This window comes from Apis florea, unplaced genomic scaffold, assembly GCF_048593485.1.
Source record: "Apis florea isolate Af1SG1 unplaced genomic scaffold, ASM4859348v1 contig_3081_pilon, whole genome shotgun sequence".
NCBI classification, from domain to species: domain Eukaryota; kingdom Metazoa; phylum Arthropoda; class Insecta; order Hymenoptera; family Apidae; genus Apis; species Apis florea.
In genome coordinates this window covers 1,133,065-1,145,558 of record NW_028256703.1, presented here as the reverse complement: position 1 = coordinate 1,145,558, position 12,494 = coordinate 1,133,065, and the positions used below count along the sequence as shown (strand labels likewise).

Below are 12,494 nucleotides of genomic sequence, written 5' to 3'. Positions count from 1 at the left end.
ACTGGACTGACAGAAGTTACGAATGGCCCTGTTACTCGGATAGAATTATGACATCGGTTATGAGAAACGCAATAATTGCGGGAAAACGGCAGTGAAAGCTACGACAGAAATATTATTTATAGTCATGGGGAGGAGGGAAGGAGGGGAGGATTGCGTTCTCTCGACCACGAACCGTCCAAGTGGTAATACTTGTGATAGTAAAATATATAGGCGGCAGGTTTTGTCGCATACACATTGTACCAGTTTCTTTACCGTCACGAGCATGAGGGGGGAGGAGGGGGGAATAGAATAGAATAAAATAAAATTGCGCTCCGGGACAGCGATAAAGCAATTTCGTTGACGCGGTCACGAGAAGAGGATTACAAATAATGCAATTTTCAAAATATATTTTAGTTCATCAATTTCCGGAGTCCAGGAGTGTAGAGTAGCGAAGTGTGAATTTTAATTTACACAACAAATCGATAATCAAATATAGATTATTGTTTCGAGCCTTTTAGAGAAATCTTGAATTTCTATAACAATTTGAACGATTTTAATTTAATGAAATTATTAAAAAAAAATAAATAAATTCTTAAAATTCCTTCGCAAAAATATTTCACCACACTTTTCTACAATTTCATTTCATTTTATTAAAATATATATTTGTTGGACAATTGGAGCAATAAGTGAACCCGCATTGGGATCGATTCTTCGTTAAATCTCCGAGCTGGGCGGACACGCGCGTTGTATGTGTTCAGATTGAACAACGTGAACGGAACTTGAATTTGTCGGATAAATACTAACCCAAACCCTCTAATACCAGATTTCATTAAAATTCATTCAGCCGAGCAAGCTGTCACACGTGCAAGTTAAGCGTTGTGCGAGTGGAGCGGCTAATAGGCTTATAATATTACGATAAAGGATACCTGAAAATTGATACGAGATTGGAAAAACTTGTTAAAAATACTAAATTCCTCGCGCTCCCATAAACACGTACATATCTTCTAGGATTTAATTTGAAAAAAATAAAAATAATTAAATTCGCGCAAATCCCTTAAATTATTTAAACACGGACGATTTTCCAGAATTATTTCAACGAACAATTTTATTAATAAAAAAAAATTTAGAGTATATATATGTATATATAATAATTTAATCGTTTGATCCGTTCACACTGGAATAATTATACTTAAAGAATCGAGTTTAAACAAATGGACGATGTTTCCTTGTTCTCACCGTCCATCGTGATAGGATAATTTTTTAAAAGGGATTTAAATTCAACCTCGAGTCCTTTCACCCCCCCCCCTCCCTCCCCATTCGCTCGATATTTTCCACTCTTGAACGATTCATAAAAGGAATTTGCTAATATAATTTAAAGTGGAAAATTTAAAACTGCCATTTAAGTAAGACGCCCTTTTAACAAACGTTTTTTAATTTCCTTCCCCGTGCTCGAGGCGAGACTTGGTCAAATTGCTCGAAATAAAGTAAGGAGGGGAGGGAGGTAGGGAGTGAATCGCGTTCTATTTCAGAAATTCTGACAATGACTCATTGTTGTCGACGATATAACTCGAAACGTCGCAGCCAGGTCCCCGTTGATCCTGAAAGTATACGGCCGGGGAAAGAAAATAAGAGGGATGGAGAAACTTCTTGCTTACATGGCTTCGTAATGTTTCGTGTGATTCATCGAGAGGAAATAATCGCCACTGTTATCCACGGATTCAACCTTCATTTATCTTTCCTTAATATGAACTCTCACCACGTATTTTCTATCGATTAATCGTATCAATTTGTCAACTATATTTCCTTTTTTTTTTTTTCTCTTTTTATATTGAACAATTCCATACGGATACGATAATTTCGTTTTAAGTTCGTTTTTGTATATGTTTGATCGATTAATCTTTTAAAGTTTCGTGTCAGTATCGGTTTCGATTGTACGTGACATTTATATGGAATTAAATAATGGAAATCCTTGATTAATTTACTTTAGGATTGATACAATTTTGTTCGATGTTAATTTCTTGTAGTAATATCTTCAAAGATATTTTATATTACTTTCGATATTAAAATAATTTTGAAACGACGTTATTCATGGAATAAGCTAGTAATTATGATATTAAAATTTGTGAGAATAATAAACTTCGGTTTAATTTGAGATAATTATATAAATTTGTTTGAGTTTAATTTGATTATAATCATATAAAATATAAACAAAAATATATAACAAGAGAAAAGGAGATTTTTATTTTTAAAATTTTTAGAGTGGAAATATAACGTACAACAATTTTATTCAATCGATTTCAATAGATTTCATCGATTGAGAAGAATATTTGATAGAAAATTTCTCAACGATTTTTTAATCATTTCAACACGATTCTACAACTCAATTAATCTAACGTCCAAACAAAACTTCGGACTATTGCAACTATTGCATTTCCATCATTCACAAATCGTTGAATTATTCGTGTTTCCATCTGTTTTATTTTCCTAAATCCAAGAACCTTTTCGTTCATTCACCAATCTTAATTTTTTCGTACACGATCCATTGGTGGCGTTGACATTATCGAAACCTTTCATGCACGAAGGGAAATTTATTTTATCGGAGGAGGAGGGAGGGAGGTCAAAGAACGGTTGGCCAATAAAGGGTGTCGCGTGGAAATGTCACGGACAGGCTAAATGTGTATCTAAAAGTGCACGAACAAGGGTAAAAAAAGAAAAAAAAAAGAAAAAAGGTAGGATGGGAGAAGGGAAAACGATGTTCCCCGGTGATTTGTGGAAAACAAATAATTGTCACCGGTGCCAATCACAGACCTCGTTGGTCGAATCTTCGAGAGACGGCCACTGTCTCAGGGTTGCTTCTTGATGAAAATCTGTCGATTTATTCCGTCGTCCCTTGTCCCCCGCCAGGCTGTCTCGCGCCAGGCTTATATTTAAACGAATAGAGGTTTATCTCCTCCTGGCTTGTCTCTCTTTCTTTTCACCGCTTGGAAAAAGGATTCCTGATCCCTTTCCAGGAGAGGAAAAATTTAAAATTGAATCGTCCCTCCTCCTCTTTCGAATTAAACCGAAAACAATACTGGAAATTAAATCTGGAAAAAATAACTCGCGCATTTCTTTCCATTGCTCGTTCATTTCGAAAAATTTCCGCTCGAACATATTTTCATTTCCACTTGGATTCCCAAAAATTTAAATTCGACGCCCGATGTATAAATAAATGCTCAACTCTGTAACAATCATATCCATCGATTCGATCGAAAAAAATTCGAACACAAGAATTCAAAGATAATTTTTTCCAAGGCAAAACAAACGATGATTTTTCTCCCGAAAGATCGTCGCATCGATCCCCCCTATCGAATCTTGCTTCGATTCTCGATGGATCCGAAACTCGATTCGTTAGTTAAAAGTCCTTGTTGCACGCGCACAACTTTTAAACGGAAGCGGAAACACCGAACGAAGTTCCGCCTCCGGCTCTCTCTCTCTCTCTCTCTCTCTCTCTCATCCGTATTTGTCTCCGGTTATATTACCACGCGCCACCAAGCGAAGGATTCGAGGAGAGGAGCAGCAGCAGCAGACGTAATCATCGAACTTCCGAAACTAAAGGACGATCGTTACTCCTCTCGGTTGGACGGGAACCGTTGCACAACCGTGGCTCCCTGTTGTTCCATCCTCTTCCGCCGCGCTTCTTATCAGTGGTCGCAGACATTAAGACGAAGAAAGGAAGAAATAAGGAGGAGTGAGGGAGGGAGGGGGGGCACTTGAAAAGGCGGTCGCGGCCTCGACAAAGGACGACTTTCGCGGTCGCCGATAATTGGACGATGGTTGGGGAGGGTAGGAAGAGAGAAGAGGGAGGAGGAAAAGAGAGGAAAAAATTAAAATAGTCGGGACGACAGGAAGCGGCGGTGTAGATGATACTCTCTCTCTTCCCTCCCCTCTTCCCTGTTGCTCGGCCATCCCCTCTTCTGTCCTCCCCTATCTTCTCTCTCTCTCTCGGCGCGCGCGCCAGTTTCGCGCTTATTATCCGAAAGTTCCAAAGTGAAACAGAGTGAAACTCTGCCGGTGTTGAGAGAACTTTTAACAACGCCACGAAGGCACGAATTCGTGGATGTCTCTTGTGTCACGCTATTGCCACGGGGGATGGAACGCGACGGAGGAGTGGGGGATGGGAGGGGGAGAAAGGAACGTGTGTTGAGAACGCGGGGAAGGAAAAGTCAGGAAGAAAGAGAGGGGGAGGGAAGTAATGAGTGAACGTAAAACGTGTGTGGAAACGTGAGGGGGTTCGTGTGCGTCGGAGGGTGATTCGAGTGACGTCGACAAATTGATCATTTTGATTGGGTTTCATTGTTGGGATCTTTTTATTATTTTTAAATGTTTTTTTTTTTTAAATTAATCTTATTCTTTATTACATATTGCTCTCAGTTATAGTATTTTTTAATATTTGTTCTTTTCTTTTTTCTTTTTTTTGAAGGAGCTTGATGTTGTATCTTCTGATTATTTTCTATCTTCTGTCACTGTCGAATTAAATTTTACTGCGTTTCTTTCTTTTTAAATATTTAAAAATTTTTAAATATAGCCTCGAAGTTTGGCGAAGTTTATATTTTTGTCCTCGGGTCTCTTCGTGTCTTTATCCATTTATTGACAAAGGTCTTTTAGATTTTGTTTGTCTTGCAGCCATTAATTTTAATAATGAAAATAAATAGAATTGTTTGTCAATTTTGCTGAATTCTTTTTTTTTTTTTTTTTTTTTTATATCGATACATTTTTTATGTATCGACTGTGGATAAATATTTTTGAAATCTTTTATAGAAACGCTATTAGTACAGCACCATGTATTGAAAAAAGAGAGAAAAAAAAAATGTCGCAATATTTATCGTAAAAATATTTTCCAAGCTTTGACTTGGTATTGTTACATAAATTAAAACGGCATAGAAATAAATCCAATACATGGTATTTTATACGAAACAAGGGAACGCGCTTTAGGCAGTTGGCCGGGAACCGATGAAATAGAAATTTATAACGGTAGGAAAAAGGAGGGAAAAGAGGAATGGTGGAAATCTGAAAACTCTTGGTGAAACGCGAAGTTTAAATAAATGTAAAGGGGAAAAACAAAAGGAGGACCTTGCACAGTTGGGCTGGAAACTGGTAAAAAGGATGGAAAAATATACGCTAACAACTTGGCTGAAAACAAAAGAACAAATGATAAAAGCTTCACGGGCGAGAGAAACTTCCCACTTAATAATAATAACGTCATTAGTTAAGCGGGCAAAAGTTCTTTTTTCCCCCGCCCCCCCCCTTTTTTTCTTTTTCTTTCTTTCTTTCTTTCCTTTTAATCGACGCACCAATGAATCGAAACAACGATACTTACTTTCATCTTGTAAGTAAATTCAATTGAGTTTGAGAAGGAAACGATGATGGGCGGGGATAATCCACCAATTAAATCGTCCCCATCCCCAAACTGAAATTCGTTATCGATCGAGATCCTGGAACGCGTTCGAAAACGAATTTCGCCCTGGCTCGACGACGAGAACGTCGAAATAAAATTCCAAGGTGTAAACAAGCGGATGGAACGAAGACGCGTTAAACGGGAAAGAAGAGAACGCGTTCTCGAGAACAAAAAGGGGAAAAAAGTGGACGGAGGGAGGTGAAGATGGGAGGAAAAAGATGAAAACGAAGAAAAAGGAGAGACTGGCAAAGAGAGAACAGAGAGAGAGAGAGAGAATTCGGAGAAGAAGGAGAGGAGACTGGAGAGAAGGTTGAAGGAGAGAGCGTGGAAGGAGAGGGGGGGGAGGGGTATGGCGAAAGAAGAGGAAGTTTTATTTCAACGAAAGCTTGGCGGAGGGGTGAAAGCGGCAAGGACAGACGGAGGAAATACATAGCCGGATAAATACGAGGGGTTGCGATTCCTCTTTTCTGCTCCTCTTGTTTCCACTCTGATTCCCCTCCCCCCTTTCTCTCTCTGTCTTTCGCTCGAAAACTCACCCCTTTCCGCTTCTATCGTATCCGAAGTGGCTTGTCGAGCGGCGACAATGTCGCATCGATTTTATCAAAAGTCCAAACACATCCGATTAAATTCAGTTAGGTGGACGTGTAGACGGACGCCTTTTGAATCTTTATCGAGGTTGGATGTATATATATATATATATATATATATATATATATATATATATATTGTATGTATATATATGTGTAGAGGGAATGTGTTTCTTAGCGGCTGAAATGGATGTCTGGAAATGGGTGGAATTTCGGCGAATTAGCGATCTCGAAGACAAGCGTTCTCGAGTCGAGTTTTATTAGAAATTCGACGACGAGAGCAATTCCACGAGAGCCTTTTAATCGAGACGATAGTATTCGTGAAAGGAGCTTGCGTGCAAACACGTTCCGCCGTGCTGTTGCGTTTAAATTTGTTGATTAAATGTATACGTAGAATGTGTTACGTTGTTCGAGAAGATTGTTTAATCCTTTCGAGCACGGGGTAATAAAAACGGAAGGAAAAAGGAAGAGAAATTTAAGAGGGATTTTAATTTTAAATTCGTTTTGATCGAATATTCGTCCAATTTCGTTAAAACGAATCGATTTCTTGAGAAATGTTGTATTTCGTGTATTATAGATATTTTTAATTTCGAAGCTTCTTCTTAGTAGTTTCCTTTTGAAAGGTTTTCTATTATTTGATACCTCGCCGCTTCAATCTTCAAAGCTTCTTTCCACTTTCTTCTCTCTTTTCGAAAAATTTCTCTATAGCGAGAATCCATCGTTCCCTTTTTTTCCACTTTTTATTCCTTTTTCAACAATTCGAATTTCTTTTCTACTTGCATAAATTTTTGCAGCTAAATTATCGTAATTAAAAATTCCCAATCAAAAATTTCACGATGGATCGTAATAATCTTCTTTTCAGTTGTGTAAATTGCCGAATAAAAATCCTTTTAAATATAATCGTTCTTCGAACTTCAACCTCTGAAAAGTTTCGAAGCCGTTCCCAAAACCGTTATTTCGTCTATTTAGGTATTCAACTGGCGATGTTAAACAATTATTCACTTGGCGGTGGATGGTGACACTCTAGTATCCAACTTTATTTTCAGTTACTACGCGTCCACCGCTTTTCCACCCCGTTTGGCGCCACCATTGAAGAGACCTCGGCTGATGCCACCGGCTCGATCCCAACATCCTAAACAACAGAAGCAACAGCCCGCTACGAACACGGCAACTGTACCCGATCTGAATCAACTTAAAGTGTATAGTAAGTATTTTTTCGACTATTTTTTTTTTCTTTTATATACATATACATATATCGTTTTTTTAATTCATTGGAGAATTGCTAAATTCTTTAAATTTACACACAGATATGTTCGATATGGTAATTGAAATATATTGGAAAGTTGATTCCAGAGATCAAATATAAAAATTTTTTTTCTTTTTTTGGTAATAAATATTACCTAAATATTTAATATCTATTGTCGCAACAATTCTCTTTTCCATTTTTTAAATACATAATATTTCGAATAATTAAGAAATATATAAAAGCACACGTTTTTCATGTTACATTCGTAACATTTTAAACATTAATTCGAGCATAATTATGTTCGAAACTTAATTCACGTTTCAAACGTGCCTAACAAGTTTTACTTTTTACCGTGGCTAATCGCATCAGCCGGCTATTCAATTTCAAACGGCAAAGGAAGAAAGAAATTATCTTTCATTATTCTCCTTAATAAAACGAGAAGCGAAGATATACTCCAATATTCCCGGTCAAAAGTCGAATTAATTCTCAACTTCAAAGTGATCGGCGTGCAATTATTCCGGAATAAGATTGTAAGACAAATTACGGGAACGAATAGAAATAATAACGGACGACAAGACCTTTGCCTCTTCGCATCTTCAAAAATTAAATTTCTTCCAAGTTAAACCAAAATCTTGCTTGTTGCACTTTCGATTAAAAAAAAGAAAAAAAACGATTAAACGACAAAGATCGAACGAGACCAATGGAAACCAATTCGCAATTTTTCCACGTTGCAGGCAACCCGGATATCCTGATCTGCGGCAATTGCAGGGAGATGTTTACGGATCTGGGCGAGTTGCTCGAGCACAAGCGGAATTACTGCAAACTGCGGTTCACATGTAAATGTCACACCTTCAATGGAACAGCCCCAAGTACGTAGTCGAAAGAAAGATCCACTCTCGTTCCCCCGAGAACGGGTTAAAAACGATCGCTCTGGATCGTGCGAATTCCCCTCTGCCTTTCTACGTTTTCCTTTAAGAAATTTTTCAATAAAGAACCGGGCTTTCGTCGAAATTCGAGGGCGCAGCAGCAGCCGTTGTTTGAAAACACATATCAACCTCTCTACTTTCCCCCTCTATTTTTCCCTCTTGTTATCCTTATCGCGCCGATGTTGAATGGGCCGAATGTAAAAATGAAAATTCGAATCTTGGATCCCCCGGAGTCGATTCCCTTTTCCCGCGGAACCAACGGAATTGTGAATCCTTGAGTTTTATTCGCAGCCGCGTTCGGTTCAAAGGCTAATCCCGCTATTTGGTTAGATGGAAAGCGTCGTTGCTCGACAAATTTGCAAGGGATTTTCTTTACCTTCTGCTGACGCTTTGCAAAGTTGTTTCTTCCGGTTTTACGTGGTGTATTCACTACTTTGAGAAATGTTGGGGGTGAAGAAAGGGGTAATGATTGTAATGGATTTTGTGAAGGAGAAAGGATTTTGAATAATTTTTTATTTGACTATTTTGAGCAAGGTTTGAATAGAGTGTAATATTTTTGTAGGCAAAAAGTATAAGATTTTTAAAAAAATCTTAGGATACTTGTATTGTATTGTATTGAATTGCATTCATTTTTCAATGTGTTATTAAAAAAAATATTAAATTTGGATAAAAATTGATGATTTTGATTTTCAAACTTCGAAAATATTTGATAAAAAGATAAATTATTTATATTTTTATCTTAAATGAGTACCTAATAATAATACTTCATTTTCTAAATTAAAAACTATTATAATTAAGTCTTAAGACTTACATCTTATTGTTATATTTTTATATTTCTTTTTTTTTTTTTTTTTTTTGTATGTGTATAATTTTTTTCCAAAAAGATTTAAAGCCCCACACACACACACATATACAAATATATATATTGGTGAGTTTTGACAAACAACACATGTGTAAATTATTACCAAACATAATACTTTCATGTTTATGTTCCAAGGAGATTCTACAACGGCTCTGCTATGCGTTCTCTGCAAGGTATCATTCCCCTCAGCATGGGAATTGATGGTTCACGCCCAGGCAGCTCACATGATCAACATTTACGAGTTGGGAACCCGACCCCAAAGCCCCAGATCCGCTCCCAGCCCCCCTCAAAGTCCAAGCCAACATCAGAAGGAATCATCACCGTCACCGCAAGATTTTCAGGTAAGTTTCTGACATATCAAAAATAAATATATTTTATTTCTCCTTCACTTGATTTCATTCTTTGATAAATATTTGATATGTAATATATAATATTCAAGAAAATGTATATAATAACATTTTCTTTAAATGCAATGTTTTTTATAGCTTGTTCATTAGTTAATTAGAATTTATTGCAAAATTAAAAGGAATAAATGATAAATTTTGATAACATGTTGATAACATATTTATATATTACTTCAAATTTGAAGTTATTTTTATTATCAAATTAATATTCAAATTATTTATGATTCTTGATAAGATTCTTTATCAAAAAAAACTTTATCAACGTAAATCTTGTTAAAAACATTGGGTATATGATTTACATTTAATTTCGATATTTCATATTTGCCAATCTAATATATTGAATGGTAAAAATAAAATTGTACAGAGGGTAAATGCAATACCGAAATTGCGAGCTACACTAGTCGTAAAAATTTCCTCCTCGTTTTCATCAACGAAAATAGAAAATAAAGAAATCAAAGGGGAGGAAAAATAAAATAGGAAAAAAAAAAAAAAAAAAAACAGTGATATTCGAAGTACGGCCAATGGAAATTAAAAGAGGCGCACAACTGTTAACTGATACTTTATATGTAACGTGAAAATTAAATTCCCTAAAGGAAAAGTAATTTCGCCCTGATGGATTTTCCTCTTTCGTTATTTTTGTTGGCCCGAAATGTGAAGTAGCGAACGATGACTGCGCAATCTTATCAGAATGAACAAGCTGCTGGAGGTTGGAAGGTTTGAAAAGAAAATACGACGTTCTCTATTCGCTCTAGCTTTAATTCCAGGAATATTTCTGTATTTATTTGCCTCTATTAATCGCGCAAGTTCACCCCGCAATTGGAATTTTCATCCTTTATTCGCGTATAAGTGGAAATTCTTCGATAATCTTTCTGTTTTTTCTTCTTTTTTTTTTCTTTTTATTTTATTTGTACGTAGTTAAAAAATACATACAGCGAAAAATCTCAGTGAGGTAAATACGATATTGAAAGGAGTTTCTCAGTTTCTTTGAGAGGAATTCATTTGGTATTGCTCGATCGACTGAACGTGAAGAAAAATGATGGGGGGAATAATGGATTTACTTCGGTCGAAAATTGTGTCGATCGAGAAAGCTTTTAAGGTAGAATATCTTCAATGAAGAAAAATTAACAAAATTGCGAATTGTTTCCGATAATATTTTCCAAACGTGAGGAAAAATAAATAGAATTTAATTCGGTCGAAAATTCGTGTCAAATTCGATGGACGTGGTTTTTTAAAAATTAAATTAGAATATTTTAGTGAAACTAAAAAAAGAAAGGGGAAAAAATACAAATTTACGATAGAAATAATAGATTTCGTCCGATCGGAAATGTTTGTCAGTCAAAACTCGATAAAGGAAATTTTTAAAATTAAATTAAAATAGATTGAAACAACGTGGAGATGAACGAAAAAAATCCATTTCCAATGAATTGTGTCTTAAAAATCGATCTTAAAAAGAATGATATATGTTATAACTTGGTGGAAGAATTTCTCCGAGCTATGTAAAACTGAAAACTCAAATACGTCGAACAGGAAGCAATAATAACAGTGGCAGTCAATTTAAACAATATAAGTTTTCTGCAGTAAAGGGTGGAAACACGGGAAATCGTAATATCGCGAGGAGGCAGGGCTCTCCGAGTGCTTAAGACAAGGCAGGCTATGAACTGGGGGAATGAAACTCTGTAACAAAAGAACGAAATCCTGTCGCCGTAGGGAACGACGTACAACTTGGAAAAATATTACTTCATCATATGTTTCTCTGTCGATATGTCAACTCCAGGGCACGGGCGAGGTATATCAGGATCGAGCTATCAGGCAATCGGAACTTTTGTTTCGGATTTCACCGATCAAGAGTCTCATTATTTTCACTCTTGCTGCTCGCCACTCTTATTAATTGCGTCGAATGTGTGATTTTTCTTGACTCTTAGTAAAAAAGAACAGCTTTTCTCTTTTTTCCTCTCTTCTTTTTCTTCTTTTTTTTTTTTTTTTTCGTTTTTCTATTAATTACAGGGGAGAGAAGTTTATTTAGTTTCAGTTTATTAAATTTCGATTACAAGCATTTTCTTTTGTTTACATTTAATTTATCAGTGTGTTTTGTAAATTTATGAAATTTAAATATTAAATTTCCATTTTGTGACTCCAATTTGAAACAAGAAGATTGGGTGTAAGTTTTTTTTTTTTTTTTTTTTAAGTGGTTTAACGAGCTTTAAATGAGAGAAGACTTAATGTAAAATTTAAATATATTATCACTGAAATTTCCATTTTGAATTGCTCTAATTTGAAATTTAGAATAAGATTGTAAATGGTATTTGAATCTCGATTATCTTGAATACGATCTTCCAATTAAACCGATCTAATTAAGTCCAATTATAATATAGTGAAATTTCAAAGAATGATATTTCAGAATGGTTAATTCAATTCGAAGATGAACAATATAATAATAGTTAAAAAAATATTTGACAATAAGATTCCATGAACGTTCGTTAAAATTGATTTTTCGTTAAAAAATAAATAATATTACATATATATATATATTAATTTCTAATAATAATAAATAAGATAAATAGTACATACGATATTCTTCTAATATATGCAATAAACAATGCACTATTTATAATACAATCAGTGTGCAAATAACGCATCAGAGAGATATGAAGAGAATTAGATGAAAAAAATGAGAAAGTAATATAGGTTCCGCTTTGGTCAGCCAACTGGATAAAGTAAGTAGAGCTCGACACTAGTACGTACGACACGCGTCAGACTAGGAATATCGCTTTACTATCACAGAGTACAAAAGAAAAGTGGAACAGGTCAAGTCAGAGGGCTCAATTGATCACGTACTTTCGATTCTTAGGGTATTTTTATATGCGATATCCTTTGTATAAATTTATTCGCGCACTGCTCGATCTATCTTACGTTACGGACAATTCTCGTTCCATAGTTTTTTTTTTTTCTTTTTTTGGAAAATTTCGAGACATATTTTACAGAAATATTGTTTTATTATTTTTATTATTCCGTGAATTTATATTTATTTTATAATGTTAATATTTTTGAAAATA

At 35.4% G+C, this 12,494-nt stretch overlaps 1 protein-coding gene across 7 annotated transcripts in view; it reads left to right on the top strand.

The window, feature by feature from the left end:
• LOC100865280 (uncharacterized) overlaps window positions 1-12,494 on the top strand; it is a 320,953-nt gene that overhangs the window by 298,400 nt on the left and 10,059 nt on the right. For all 7 annotated transcript variants that reach the window (XM_086908754.1, XM_086908752.1, XM_086908758.1 and 4 more), the window contains 3 exons: window positions 7,050-7,207; window positions 7,984-8,118; window positions 9,173-9,378. In XM_086908754.1, the coding sequence (XP_086764880.1) occupies window positions 7,050-7,207; window positions 7,984-8,118; window positions 9,173-9,378 (499 nt within the window). The remainder of the gene's footprint in view (window positions 1-7,049; window positions 7,208-7,983; window positions 8,119-9,172; window positions 9,379-12,494) is intronic.